The 15,946-nt window shown below is 44.7% G+C and overlaps 1 protein-coding gene across 5 annotated transcripts; it reads right to left on the bottom strand.

Moving 5' to 3' along the window:
- Positions 1 to 3,880: 3,880 nt before the first annotated feature.
- LOC137438530 (TSC22 domain family protein 4) lies at positions 3,881 to 15,647 on the bottom strand. Of its 5 annotated transcripts, XM_078766972.1 has the most exons (6): positions 15,416 to 15,612; positions 14,065 to 15,062; positions 10,626 to 10,677; positions 6,361 to 6,930; positions 5,473 to 5,678; positions 3,881 to 5,426 (listed from the first exon to the last, which is right to left on the bottom strand). In XM_078766972.1, the coding sequence occupies exons 2-4, from the start codon at positions 14,889 to 14,891 to the stop codon at positions 6,709 to 6,711; spliced, it is 1,101 nt and encodes a 366-aa protein (XP_078623098.1). In that variant the 5' UTR covers positions 14,892 to 15,062; positions 15,416 to 15,612; the 3' UTR covers positions 3,881 to 5,426; positions 5,473 to 5,678; positions 6,361 to 6,708. The 5 variants fall into 5 exon arrangements, with proteins under 5 accessions (XP_078623098.1, XP_078623097.1, XP_078623096.1 ...); XM_078766971.1 differs by having other exon boundaries at positions 14,065 to 15,647; XM_078766970.1 differs by having other exon boundaries at positions 5,473 to 5,687; positions 5,749 to 6,930; positions 14,065 to 15,647.
- Positions 15,648 to 15,946: the final 299 nt, after the last annotated feature.

The following is a 15,946-nucleotide window of genomic DNA, read 5'->3' on the forward strand; positions in this document are numbered from 1 at the left end:
TGAAACTTTTCAACTATGGTGGGAAGGTCTCGATCCTTTGGAAATTTCACGACAGCTTGCAGTAAAGGAAGCAATGCATGGGTGACTTGAGAGACAACTCGACTCATCGTTGGTTATGATACATGCACTGTATCTCCTGCTGTCAGCTGAAAGGCTCCGGTCGCATAGAAACGTATAGCTGCCAAAACCTTATGTTCCCTTGGCAATGCGTGGTTTCGCAATGTCAATGGATCAAGATCATCACCAAATAACATCAATAACATCCAAAATCGGTTGCCGGTCAAGGTGGTATCGTTGGTATGGTTCGACATCATCGCACTCATCTAGCGGATGAAGTCGGTCACGAAATACTCGTTCTCGACGAATTGCACGCCGTCGAACCAGCCGTTCTTATGCTATCAGAAGCAATGCAGCCATTCCTCTTCGCTGTCTGGTCGAAAGTGGATAGAATATACAGTGTGTGGCCAACTTACGTTCACCTAAGACACTCCTGGAGGTGTCTCAAATATAAGCATGAAGTTGAGTGTAATACATTAGGAAAGTAGCATATTGAATACCACTTGTTCGTAAAACCTAATTTAGGAGGTACTTAAGTGTTATACTTGGACTTAAGTACGTTTATGAATACGGGCCCAGGTGTGCCAAGGAAGGACTTCGCACGACGGAGGATGCCCAGTCGGCGACTGGCTTTGGAAGCCAGATTGGAAATGTGGTTTTCCCAGGAAAGATCATGGCAGATAGTGAGACCCAAAAGCTTGAATGACAGAATTTCTTGGAGAGGATTGTTGAGAAAGTAGATGGGAGGGTTGTCCAGTCGGTCTTTTCAGAGAGACATCGTAAGAGTGTGAGATTTATCAGGATTGAAAGACATGTTCCACTTGTTTGCCCAGTCTGTGATTTTGTCCAGGTCTGGAGAGAGTGAGGAGGCTGCAGACTGCCAATCTGAGGGATGAGGAATAGAGCGACAGAGAGTGGAGTCATCAGCAAAGAGATAGAGAGGATTTTCAAGAGAGTCGGAGAGATCATTGATGAAGACCAGAAAAAGCACAGGGCCCAGATCACTGCCTTGGGGAACTCCGGCCTGAACAGGAAGGGGAGATGAGAGAAACCCATTCAGGGCCACACGTTGACTACGACCAGAGAGGAAGTCCGCAAGCCATGCATGGAGATTTCCATGGATACCATAGGAGGAGAGTTTGGTGAGCAGAGCGGGGTGCCAGACCGTATCGAAGGCATGTGATATGTCAAGGGAGACAGCTCTGATTTCCTGTTTGACATTGAGGACCTCCATCCATTGTTGAGACAGCAGAAGCAGCATGTCCAGAGTAGAAGACCTGGTCTGAAACCAAATTGATGATCAGAGATCAAGCTTATTATGAAATGGTAGAATGATTGCAATCAGGGGTATTACATCTGTAGAAGATTCAATGACAACAAAATAAGAATGTACTGTCACGTCTACCCTGGTCCCTCTCGGCTTCCCTGTTGGTATTTTGCAAATGTAAGTTATTTCCTTCGCTGTATTGCTTTTTTCTTTGATTTTCTTTAATCCCCCGAACATCTTACCCTTTGTCTAACGTTTAAATACAAAATTTTTTTCCTTCCCTCCTTATATATTATAAGTCCCCGCCCACAACCACGTGCGTGTTTGACCCGCCCCCTTTATCTCCTTTTTCTTCTACCTCTCCAGCCGTTACTCACCTTTCCAATTCTAGTTTCCTCCATATTCATTCAACCCTTTCTCCTTTCTCAGATCCACGCCCTCACTTCAGGGACTTTTCACAGATTGTTTTTCATGGTTTTGTTTAAATACTACATGTTTTGTAGATTTAAATGCTACATTTAAATACATGTTTTGTTTTGTTTAATGTACACCAGAGGGGACTATAGGTTTGCACTCCGTCCCTCCGTCTGTCAGTCTGTCAGTCCGTCACGCAAAGAACAGTTTTCCGGACTTTTTTTTCTGAACTCTTAATGCTAATGATTTCAAACTTGGCACATGGTTTCCTCATGATAAGTTACAGATCAAGTTCGAACTTCACGACGTTTCGATCATTTTTGACAAAGTTATGGCACTTTGAAGTTTGGGAATTTCCCCAACGGTTTTCCGGACGACAGACTGCCGGTAGTGGACATGTATTGCAGCGCAATACTCAGAATGCTTGTTTAAATATGTTTAAACTGTCTCCTGCAGTGTTTTATTCAGTGGTATATTACAACACGCTCTTCCTCTTCCTACTTAAAAGGGTTTTTTCAATTTCCTCATCAAATCATTCCATTTCAAAAAAGCATTCAATCTCTTACAGTCCTTCCTTTCTAGATTCTCTAAACTCACCTTCATTCCACCCCTCCTCTATCGTTTTCAAACGGATCTCTGACTTGAAAATCACAATAAACCCAGTTTGTAATAAATGTTTGCTTGTCATTAATCGTCCACTTAATCCAGATCCGGTCTATCAGTGGGATCCAAAACATAAACTGTTCAGCCTGACGGAGGTATGCTCTCTACCGAGTACCTTTCTAGTTTTCAAATGTAATTCCTTATGTGGAGTTCCTGATCTGCGCCAAGTTTCAAATAAATTTGTTCAGTGGTTTCAACGAAGATGACGAAAGTTTTTCCCTTGATGCAACATGGCTGCCATCATAATTTTCATTGAAAACAATTCTCCATGAGTAGTTGATCCTCTGTTAAAAGTTTTGCGTTGACTGGTCGCAGAGAAAAAACGAATTTAAAAGCGAATAACCAGTGAAAACATCCAGCGGAAACATCAATTACAAAAACAATTCATGCAGAGACAATAGGGCACCCTCATTAAACTCATTTCATGTTCAAATATACCAGAAAGTATCGAAAAAAAAGAAGACGGGAACTCCAACAGCGGCGTATCCGGGCTTGTAAAATATTATAAACCACAAACACACATGATTCGCTTTTCAAACAGTCGCTAACGCTGTTTATAACATTGAACAAAGAAATTTGGAGGAATCCCGATATCCCTGAGGTAAGTTTTACTTACAGAACTGAGCGAAGATCTACTGTAATCTATGTACCCCACAGGGGTTAGGTAAATAACATCCGCAAAATAACATCCTCCTGCCGCAAAAGTGCCGTTTTTCGTAGCGGCCTTTTGAAACTCACCAATTAAGGTTTTGTTTTGAAACCCATCAATGAAACCCACTTTTCCTGCTGTTTAACACGAAACTGAAAGGGAAGAAGTCCGGGCTGTGCTCATTTACCAAGCAGCCAGCTAGCGCTTGCCAAGCCAGCAGTTCCTTAAGGGTTTTGAATGGAGTGCTCGCTCGAATGCTTAAACCACTTGATGATCTCTCCACAATAAACTTGGTAAATGAACACACCCAATGTTCTTGAGACCAGACCATAGATCGACTGTAATCTATATACCCCAAAGAGGAATGACCCTTTCTACCACCATAGTGAGCGGGTGCACGAGGTAAATTAAAATATCGATGTAATGACATCATAGACATGACGTAGCGTGACGGCCGGACACAAAACTGCCGCTACTTTAATGTATAGAAGATGACGATGCTTTCGATATTTGATGGTCATTTTAACAATCGGTTTGTTTGTGTTTCACACTGAATGAAAAACGTCAAGGTAGAGCATGGCGATTGTGATATATGACAGTTTCGACGATATGTTCGGCATGAACGGCATATAAATCAAAATGGCGATGTGTGGAGAGTCAGCCACCGTACCGCCGTAATGACATCAGACGTAACACATCACCCCGTCACGTGACCAGATCCTCAGCTCTGATTGGTATACATTTGAGGGGACATACATACAGATGGACAAACACGTTCTGGACTGCTTTGCCCAATGGGCTGCGCCATAAAAAAAGAAGAGACAACATGATGCTGTTGTAGACTTTATTTTTCATTTAAAAAAGCTGTTTTTAATTTTCCAATCGCACTGTGTAGCCATGAAAACACGTGTAGAATGATCATACCTCCCCGTGGGGTTGGCTGGAGGGTGTGAGAGGGGGAAGTTTATTGACCCAAGGTGTTTCATGAACTGCCTGGCCATGCCTGACGTTCCACTGAAGGTGGCAGGAATTTGTAGTTTGTCCAGTGTGCCGGCGATAACTTGCTTGCTCTTCACAAGGGACACCGTTGTATATTTAATGTCCACCAACTAATGCTTGCAGACGGGATGCCCGTTTAACGTCCATCCGAGGCACACACATCGATGTAATACCGTGCCTGTGAGGCACCAGGTCAATAGTTTACAGTCAGATCAGGATTTGAACCCAGGAAAGACAGCTCAGAGGCAAGTGCACTACCTCTCCCTGAGGGCAATAATGCATCCAGTCTGACCCTGAGGGCAATAATGCATCCAGTCTGAACCTGAGGGCAATAATATCAGACAACCATAACATGTGGACCAGACCAGATGAGCATGCAGACATGAATTGTAAACATGATGACAGACATGCATGCAGACAGACAGACAGATGGAAGCAGACAGAGCATGAGATACAGACAGATTACCTGTCCCCATTCCAATTGTAAAATGATAATTCTCCCGAGACGAAATCGGTTTTCAAAACCTAACAATCGCAATCCTTAAAACATTCTGCATTTAACCCCATACTCTCCGCCAAATCCATCCAGTGTCATCACCACACCCAATGTGACGGAATACCTGATGTACCGTACTCTGTGTTATAGAGCCGTGGTTCCGCCAAAGCATTTTATTGGCGAAGGTCATGCTGGGAAGTTTGCCATCCCTTTCCCAGCAGTAGTTAGGGCAGCAATTTGTAATTTGTCCAGGATGCCGGCGAGAGCTCACCTACTTCATGTGAAGGATACCGTGGGGTCTTTAACGTCCAGCCGAGGGACAGGATCATACCTGTGTAACACGGGGAGTTTTATACCTGGGTTGGGATTCTAACCCAGGCTCGACAGCTCAGAGGTGAGTGTGCGTACCTCTCAGCCATCCTGTCAGCCCATACCTAATGCAACACCTTCAATATCCAAGGTACCCAAAGACTGCATATCATGAGAATATGACAAACACAGGTGTTACATCATTATCCTTTTGGGGCAAACTTTTGTCCAAAAAAAACAAACTCTAAAGGTAATACAACACACCTTGATTTGTACAAAGATTAACACAATGGACATGAACAATTTCATTACGATATGATAAAAAGTTAGGACTGTCTTGGTTACCTACAAAAAACAAATAGATTTGGCGAGGAAGGTGTAGCCACCTGTTCACAATATCAGGTGTTTTCGAAATGACTTTATCACATTTTGAAACGTTAAAAAGAAACATTTTGTTAACACCTAAAACAACGTACGTATATAAAACACTCATTCATTCACAAACATTCTCTACAAATTGATAACATTTGTTTTTAAACATTATATTATATTATATCATATGTACATGGCCTCTAAACGGTGGTTTTTTTTTTGGTTTTTTAAAAATATCATATGTACATGTACCAAAAGTGCAAATTCCCTCATTTCAGGCACAGCCAGAAACAAAATACTTTAGATGAGATTAAGGAGTCCACCAACATCAACCAACGGCTGCAGGTGTGTTTGGTTGAAATGGTACCTATTTAGATCATAGACACTATCGAAGCCCCCCCACCCCTCCAAGTAAAACTGGCCAAAGCATCATTACAAATCACCCGACAGGCCTTGCCACACTCGGTTGTGCTGTTGACAGGCCTTGCCACACTCGGTTGTGCAGTTGACAGGCCTTGCCACACTCGGTTGTGCAGTTGACAGGCCTTGCCACACTCGGTTGTGCTGTTGACAGGCCTTGCCACACTCGGTTGTGCTGTTGACAGGCCTTGCCACACTCGGTTGTGCAGTTGACAGGCCTTGCCACACTCGGTTGTGCAGTTGACAGGCCTTGCCACACTCGGTTGTGCTGTTGACAGGCCTTGCCACACTCGGTTGTGCTGTTGACAGGCCTTGCCACACTCGGTTGTGCTGTTGACAGGCCTTGCCACACTCGGTTGTGCTGTTGACAGGCCTTGCCACACTCGGTTGTGCTGTTGACAGGCCTTGCCACACTCGGTTGTGCTGTTGATAGGCCTTGCCACACTCGGTTGTGCTGTTGACAGGCCTTGCCACACTCGGTTGTGCTGTTGACAGGCCTTGCCACACTCGGTTGTGCTGTTGACAGGCCTTGCCACACTCGGTTGTGCTGTTGACAGGCCTTGCCACACTCGGTTGTGCTGTTGACAGGCCTTGCCACACTCGGTTGTGCTGTTGACAGGCCTTGCCACACTCGGTTGTGCTGTTGACAGGCCTTGCCACACTCGGTTGTGCAGTTGACAGGCCTTGCCACACTCGGTTGTGCTGTTGACAGGCCTTGCCACACTCGGTTGTGCTGTTGACAGGCCTTGCCACACTCGGTTGTGCTGTTGACAGGCCTTGCCACACTCGGTTGTGCTGTTGACAGGCCTTGCCACACTCGGTTGTGCTGTTGACAGGCCTTGCCACACTCGGTTGTGCTGTTGACAGGCCTTGCCACACTCGGTTGTGCTGTTGACAGACCTTGCCACACTCGGTTGTGCTGTTGACAGCCTCAAGGGCGGATGAAGTCCAAGCGGTTCTAAACAAAGACCTTGCTCAGAATAGACACTTCAGAAGCGGTGAAGATGTCCAAGTAGTCAGGTTGAGATGCGTCTTGATCCACAGCCAGACAACGGTCGGGGGTTACGGTGAGGTTTGCGACGTGGTGGTTAAGCTCGATTGCGGCGTCGACTGTTGCGCCACCTGAGAACCGATTTCCTGCAGCTCCTCAGCACTGGCAAATGTCCGCAGGAGGGAGTTCTCTTCTTCCAGCTGCAGGTTTCTCTCCAAAAGGTTTCTGATCTGATCCCTCAGCTCCTGTACCTCCTCACGGACAGCGAACATGAGATGTGACTTCACAAGATCCTGTAAACATGGTGTACATACATCAGATTATTCAAAAACCTCCACGGTCCTTCTTACCTGTTCAATCTCCTGAACAGCCCCACGAAGGGCATCTCTGGCCACAGGTATTGCGGAATGGGAAATGTTCAGTGCACTGAAGGAAGGACCGCAGATGATGAAGTACAAGATGTACAAGTTAAATAATGAAATACAAGTGTTATAAACATATTGTCGCGTGACTACCCTTGGTGAACACCGTAGGGTAACACGGATGACCGATTGCGAGACTTTACACTCCCGAGGCGAAAACTCAATGGCGGATTCAAGCTCAACACAAAGTTAAACGCGCGGGAGGCCAGACGCAACGAGCTCCACAGCCTTATCTATTAAAATGAAACACCCAGGAAACTGCGTTCAAATATGTACAGAAAATAATATAAGGATTTATTATTGAAAAGTAATAACAGTGAAAAAAACACGCGCCGGTAATACTAATAACTAAATCGGGACGTCCCCACACGACTGATATCAAACACAAAACGAGGGAGATTAATTACGAAAAGAACACGTCACGTCGTTCAAAATGTACGCGGATTCGGGCTTATCTGGTCTTTCGTCGTCTTTGTGGCTGCCGTCCAACACCGCTCCTTTCGGCCCGATCGCACACCTCGCTCCAAGTTCCACGGCCCTCTGCGTCCGCCTCCAAGCGCCACCAGGCCTCGTCGGTCCAACGGCCCACACACACCACGAGCTCCTTTGCTCCAACGGTCCACCGCAGGGCTGCACGAAGCAACCAAAACCAAGTGCCAACTGCCAACTGCAACGAGCTGTGGTCACGAATGTTCAACGAACCGTGTCCTGTGCCAACTGCCACGAACTCTGGTACGGAACTGTAACAACGAACTCTGCGACTCAACTCTCTCAACTCTGGACTCCACTCGAACTCTCTCAACTCTGGACTCCACTCGAACTCTCTCAACTCTGGACTCCACTCGAACTCTCTCAACTCTGGACTCCACTCGAACTCCCGAAATGGCGTCCGACCGTCGCCTATATTGGTGGCCGATGACGTCACATTCGCGCGCTCCTCAGCCAATCATAGCCTCCCAACTCGCCCAGGTCACGCCCTCTGCGGCATGCGACTCCTGACATCTCCCGTCCGTGACCCCGCGGTCCTGGTGTAACACGTGCCAGCGAGGTTGGTAGGCCTTTGAGGTGCGCAGGCGAGGTTTGTAGGCCTTGGAGGTGTAAACGGTGGCGGTGTATTGTGGCGGTGTTCTTGGCCTGGTGGTGCCCATTTATTACGAAGTCAATGTCAGGGAAAGGGAATTATTTAATGTTGCACTAAGGACCTAACTAATGTTTATGTGGTTTGCAGTGCCATAAAGGACAAAGGTTTGATTACTAGGTGATACTCACAGGGGCGTTACCTTTAATCCCTCACTATTTAACACTCGAATCTCCAGGTAGATCCACACTCATACATCTTACCCCGACAACCGCCTGAACATCAATAACTTATTACATGTAGAGTCCCTGTCACGACAGCCGAATACCTACCTATTCAGATCTACCTAGCTCTAGATGTTGCATTACCAAATTCATAACAATATTGTACCTTTGTATGAAACAATGTCCCTAAACCCCAACTACAAGCAACCGGAAAAGTAGCACGTCATAATGAAAGGCAAATCGAAAAACGAATCTTGAAAATCCTTAGTGGAACTCGTGGGTTTCGCTGATATTATAATGCTCAACGACGTGAGCAATTTGTTTGCGGAACTCGGGGCGATAGTTTAACTTAACTTCCCCAGTCGAGGAACAAACTCCATCACTTTCATCAATGGATGGAGGTCCTCAATGCCAAACAGGAAATTAGAGCTGTCTCCCTTGACATATCACGTGCCTTCGACACGGTCTGGCACCCCGCACTGCTATCCATGGAAATCTCCACGCATGGCTGGCGGACTTCCTCTCTCGTCGTAGTCAACGTGTGGCCTTGAATGGGTTTCTCTCATCTCCTCTTCCTGTTCAGGCTGGAGTTCCCCAAGGCAGTGTTCTGGGCCCTGTGCTTTTTCTGGTCTTCACCAATGATCTTTCCGACTCTCTTGAAAATCCTCTCTATCTCTTTGCTGATGACTCCACTCTCTGCCACTCCATTCCTCATCCCTCAGATCGGCAGTCTGCAGCCTCCTCACTCTCTGCAGACCTGGACAAAATCACAGACTGGGCAAACAAGTGGAACATGTCTTTCAATCCTGACAAATCTCACACTCTTACTATGTCTCTCCGAAAAGATCGACTGGACAACCCTCCCATCTACTTTCTCAACAATCCTCTCCAAGAAGTTCTGTCACTCAAGCTTTTGGGTCTCACTATCTGCCATGATCTTTCCTGGGAAAACCACATTTCCAAGCTGGCCTCCAAAGCCAGTCGCCGACTGGGCATCCTCTCTGTCCCCCAAATATTCCTGCAGGTTGCACAAGATCTGCCAGCAACCCTCTTCTGGTGAAACGGCCAAAATCAAGACTCTCTGCTCACCTTCACTCCTTCATTCCTCTTTTCTCCCACCTCTGGAACAAACTCCCTCACTCTCTTCAATCCCACTTTAAACAGCTGTTCAGGTCTTTAAAACAGCTGTTCACCACCATCTCTTATCTTCTCCCATCCAAAACCTTGATCTTTTCTACACCCGTTAAAACACCCAAATCCACCTCTTTCAATCCCCAACTTCTTTTCTGAAATTCCTAGTAGTGAAATTCCTAGTAGTGTTCATTTGCTTTATACCGTGTACCCGTCCCTCCTCCCAGCCCTCTCCCTCCCACAGATCTACCGATGTCCTTGTTCTCTACTGCTGTGCTTGTGTGCTTCCCTCTCTCTTCCCCTCTTGTCTCCCGCTCCCTTCATTGCATGCTATATGTGTCTGTGCATGTTTTCATGTTCAATGTGTTAGCTCTTGCACGAGCCTCGATTCTGTATACAAAAAAAAGAAGAAAAGTTTATGTGCAAAACGGAAAAATACAACGAATCAACCTGGAACTCGTGAGCGCAATAAATCAAGAGGGGAGCAGCAGAAGCAAATCATCGACATATCGATCACAACGAACATCCACGACGTCACAAGTGGCTTTCAAATCAATATTTCGTAATAAATGTTTACTTTCATAATCATGACGTACCATGATCCCACCTAGATCCTCCTGGAATTCTCCTGAATCTCCGACAAGCGCAACCTCGACCTCCTCCCCGAAGCTCGTCATTACCTGGCTGGCCCTCTGCCCATATGGCGCCGACCTTAGGCTCAGCTCTCCTTATATGTGGATGCTAAAAATGGCATCTTCAGACTGACCAATAGGAAGCGACCATTAATCTTCGCGCACACTCCTCCTCTTCCTTCCCGGGTTCCTTGTCCACTCGCTCAAGCCCAGCCAGACTTCCCCTTGAGTCGCATTCCCTCCCATTTACTGTATGACTGCACTTACTCTTTCTTCCCCTGGGATCCATTCCTCGCCTCTCACGTGTTCTGCGTGTCGCACCCAGGTACGTGCAAGGTCGCACTATCCTGGTCCAACACCTGTGCAGTGTCTACATCCTCACATGATCAATGAAACCTCCTTGTACAATCATTTCCTCTCCACCACTCTTTATTCATTCATTCCATCGGAGACAATAATTTCATGAATTACCCATTTAACCACCCAAACCCACCCACTCACCATTGCTTGCTCAATCTTGCTCTCGATCGCTGCAACACTTGCCCCATACACGCTGAAACACAAGGAGGGAAGTGTGTGCTCATTAGTGGCTGCACCTATACCGTGGTTAACCTAGATCGTGGTTAAACCGAGACCATACTTAACCTAGATCGTGGTTAACCTAGATCGTGGTTAACCTAGATCGTGGCTGAACCTAGACCGTGACTGAACCTCGACCGTGGCTGAACCTCGACCGTGGCTAACCTATACCGTGGTTAACCTCGACCGTGGCTGAACCTAGACCGTGGTTAAACCTAGGCCATAGTTAACCTATATCATGGTTAACCTAGATCGTGGTTAACCTAGATCGTGGTTAAACCTAGATCGTGGTTAAACCTAGACCGTGGTTAAACCTAGACCGTGGTTGAACCTAGACCGTGGCTGAACCTCGACCGTGGCTGAACCTCGACCGTGGCTGAACCTCGACCGTGGCTGAACCTCGACCGTGGCTAACCTATACCGTGGTTAACCTAGACCGTGGCTGAACCTAGACCGTGGTTAAACCTAGGCCATAGTTAACCTATATCATGGTTAACCTAGATCGTGGTTAACCTAGATCATGGTTAAACCTAGATCGTGGTTAAACCTAGACCGTGGTTAAACCTAGACCGTGGTTAAACCTAGACCGTGGTTAACCTAGACCGTGGCTGAACCTTGACCCTGGTTAACCGAGATTGTGGTTAACTTAGACAGTGGTTAAACCTACATCGTGGTTAACCTCAACAGTGGTTAACCTAGACCGTGGATAAACCTAGACTGTGGATCAACCTAGACCGTGGGTCAACCTAGACCGTGGGTTAACCTAGACCGTGGTTAACCTAGCCAGTGGTTAACTGAGACATTGGTTGAACCTAGAACGTGGTTAACCTAGACCATGGTTAACATAGATTGTGGTTAACCTAGATCGTTTTCCTGAAGATCGGTTTAAAATTGTGACCTGTAGGAAAGCATAATTGAGCGGACAGACAAACACACACACACACACACACACACACACACACACACACACACACACACACACACACACACACACACCACAGACACACAACACACACACAACACATATATACACCCACACAACACCGACAAACAACACACACACACACACACAACACATATACACACAACACATATACACACATATATACACACACACACACACACACACACACACACACACACACACAACACAGACACACAACACAACACATATACACACCCACACAACACAGACACACAACACACACACACAACACATATACACACCCACACAATACAGACAAACAACACACACACACACACACACACACACACACACACACACACACACACACACACACACAACACATATACACCCACACAACACACACACACACACACACACACATATACACACCCACACCCACACAACACAGACACACAACACATATACACACATATACACACCCACACAACACAGACACACAACACACACACACACGCAAGCTCACACAAACACAAACAGACACACAGGGGTGAAAAAAAAACCTCCGTAAATCTGTAATGGCGGAGCCATGGAGGTAAACATGTTTATATCATATGTAACCATAAATAAACCATAAATAAACTCCAAATCACCCATAAATAAACCATAAATAAACGATAAATAAACCATAAATAAAGCCCAAATCACGCATAAATAAACCATAAACCATAAATAAACCCCAAATCACCCATAAATAAACCATAAATAACCCCCAAATCACCCATAAATAAACCCCAAATCACCCATAAATATACCATAAATAAACCCCAAATCACCCATAAATAAACCCCAAATCACCCATAAATAAACCATAAATAAACCCTAAATCACCCATAAATAAAGCATAAATAAAGCATAAATAAACCCGAAATCACCCATAAATAAACCATAAATAAACCCCAAATCACCCATAAATAAACCATAAATAAACCATAAATAAACCCTAAATCACCCATAAATAAAGCATAAATAAACCATAAATAAACCCCAAATCACCCATAAATAAACCACAAATAAACCATAAATAAACCCCAAATCACCCATAAATAAACCATAAATAAACCATAAATAAACCCCAAATCACCCATAAATAAACCATAAATAACCCCCAAATCACCCATAAATAAACCATAAATAAACCCCAAATCACCCATAAATAAACCATAAATAAACTCCAAATCACCCATAAATAAATCCCAAATCACCCATAAATAAACCCCAAATCACCCATAAATAAACCATAAATAAACCATAAATAAACCCTAAATCACCCATAAATAAAGCATAAATAAACCATAAATAAACCCCAAATCACCCATAAATAAACCCCAAATCACCCATAAATAAACCATAAATAAACCCCAAATCACCCATAAATAAACCATAAATAAACCCCAAATCACCCATAAATAAACCCCAAATCACCCATAAATAAACCCCAAATCACCCATAAATAAACCCCAAATCACCCATAAATAAACCATAAAGAAACCCCAAATAACCCATAAATAAACCCCAAATCACCCATTAATAAACCCCAAATCACCCATAAATAAACCATAAATAAACCCCAAATCACCCATAAATAAACCATAAATAAACCCTCAATCACCCATAAATAAACTATAAATAAACCCCAAATCACCCATAAATAAACCATAAATAAACCCCAAATCACCCATAAATCACCCATAAATAAACCATAAACCCCAAATCACCCATGAATAAACCATAAATAAACCATAAATAAACCCCAAATCACCCATAACTAAACCATAAATAAACCCCAAATCACCCATAAATAAACCATAAATAAACCATAAATAAACCATAAATAAACCCCAAATCACCCATAAATAAACCATAAATAAACCCCAAATCACCCATAAATAAACCATAAATAAACCCCAAATCACCCATAAATAAACCATAAATAAACCCCAAATCACCCATAAATAAACCATAAATAAACCCCAAATCACCCATAAATAAACCATAAATAAACCATAAATAAACCCCAAATCACCCATAAATAAACCATAAATAAACCCCAAAGCACCCATAAATAAACCATAAATAAACCATAAATAAACCCCAAATCACCCATAAATAAACCATAAATAAACCATAAATAAACCATAAATCACCCATAAATAAACCATAAATAAACCCTAAATCACCCATAAATAAACCATAAATAAACAATAAATAAACCCCAAATCACCCATAAATAAACCATAAATAAACCATAAATCACCCATAAATAAACCATAAATAAACCCTAAATCACCCATAAATAAACCATAAATAAACCCCAAATCACCCATAAAACCATTTTTTTCACTCAATGTCCATTTCATTCCCACGGGTTCTTACCTTTCCACATCAAAATGATAAAGCCACTCGTTCTCTTTGAAAAGAGATCCAGGTGCTGCAACCTCGATTCCAGGTGCTCGACAAGGTTCTGTCATTCGCTCCAAAGAGCTCGAGGAGTTTGTCTGAGGCGGATTATTTGATAGAGAAGGAAAAGTAAAGAACGAGGAGAACGTGTAAAGGTGGTTGGGAAGATCACTTCGCTCAACCACAAATGGTGGAGCCGATGTGCTTTTTGAGCCACAGAGATCGAAGGTGAATGGACGAGTGCGCGCAGCATCACCTGCCGTGACACCAAGGTTTCCACGAGCACAGGTGAGCAATGATCTATTGAGAGACGGAGTGGAGCAACCGTAAGTTAAAGAGGCGACGCTGGAAAGGTCAGAGTACGGTGAAGGACAAGTTGTTTGGTTAATAGACATGGAGGGAAGAGACGAGTACGAAGAAACTGACGGGGACACCGAGGGTGACGACGAGGCGATTGTTGAGGAGGAGAGAGGAGACTCCGTGAGCAGATCGACATTGCTCCAGCGGCCACGTCGGACGATCTTGGCGGATGGAAGACGGACGAGACGAAAACGGGAAGCGAGAGGAGACCCGGGACCAGGACCAGGTGAGATGGCTGCAGGGTTCACAGAAGGATCTTGAGAAGGGCTGAGAGGAAGCTCAGAACAATCCTCAGTAGATCCAGGTGAGAGAAGTGGAGGAGGAGAAGAAGAAGAAGAAAGACGATCGGAACGCTCCAATTTTGGGATAGTGAGGACGCTGGTAATACAGAAACCCCGACGAGGGATATCGTTTTCATCCAGAGGCTGAAGCATGCTACACATGTCCTTACTCGGTAAAAGTGAGGAAGCAGAACGTGAGGACTGAGGAAGCAGAACGTGAGGACTGAGGAAGAAGAACGTTCCGACTGAGGAAGAAGAACTTGCGGACTGAGGAAGAAGAACGTTAGGACTGAGGAAGAAGAACTTGCGGACTGAGGAAGAAGAACGTGCAGACTGAGGCAGAAGAACGTGCGGACTGAGGAAGAAGAACGTTAGGACTGAGGCAGAAGAACGTTAGGACTGAGGAAGAAGAACGTGCGGACTGAGGCAGAAGAACGTGAGGCCTGAGGAAGAAGAACGTTAGGACTGAGGAAGAAGAACGTGCGGACTGAGGCAGAAGAACGTGCGGACTGAGGAAGAAGAACGTTCCGACTGAGGAAGAGGAACGTTAGGACTGAGGCAGAAGAACGTGCGGACTGAGGAAGAAGAACGTTCCGACTGAGGAAGAAGAACGTGCGGACTGAGGCAGAAGAACGTGCGGACTGAGGAAGAAGAACGTTCCGACTGAGAAAGAGGAACGTTAGGACTGAGGCAGAAGAACGTGCGGACTGAGGAAGAAGAACGTTCCGACTGAGGCAGAAGAACGTGAGGACTGAGGAAGAAGAACTTGCGGACTGAGGCAGAAGAACGTGAGGACTGAGGAAGAAGAACTTGCGAACTGAGGCAGAAGAACGTTCGGATTTCTTCAGAAGTCAAACAGCGTCGTTTTGCTCTTGACCAAGATGGATGTTGCAAGAGGTGCCCTGGATAGTTGTGGGAGGGGAGTCGGGGGCTGTTTACTAATAAAGTTCGTGTTCGTGTAAAACTTGGCTTCGTCTGCTTCGTCAAATTGACGTCAAGGTTTGTAACCTTTCTATTCTCCATTCATCATTCTTACCATTAAATACCGTTATATATAATACTGTGTATGGTTGAGAAATCCTCTCAGATCAGTGTTTCACTCGAGGATAAACAAACATGGGGGACGATACATAACATCCACCCACCATTTGAAGAAAACACTTGATGAAGACTTGTATTTCCAAAACACTATCGGTGTTAATCTATAATCTATATAT

The sequence above is a fragment of the Myxine glutinosa genome, chromosome 13, assembly GCF_964187855.1.
Source record: "Myxine glutinosa chromosome 13, kmMyxGlut1.1, whole genome shotgun sequence".
In the NCBI taxonomy this organism is placed as follows: domain Eukaryota; kingdom Metazoa; phylum Chordata; class Myxini; order Myxiniformes; family Myxinidae; genus Myxine; species Myxine glutinosa.

Excerpts from the sequence above, each read along its gene's own strand:
- LOC137438530 (XM_078766971.1), bottom strand. The coding sequence starts at position 14,891 with ATGTGTAGCATGCTTCAGCCTCTGGATGAAAACGATATCCCTCGTCGG. Across the intron at positions 10,678-14,064 it reads TATCATTTTGATGTGGAAAG|CGTGTATGGGGCAAGTGTTG; the intron begins GTAAGAACCCGT and ends CTTGTGTTTCAG. Across the intron at positions 6,931-10,625 it reads GCAAGATTGAGCAAGCAATG|GATCTTGTGAAGTCACATCT; the intron begins GTGAGTGGGTGG and ends CCATGTTTACAG.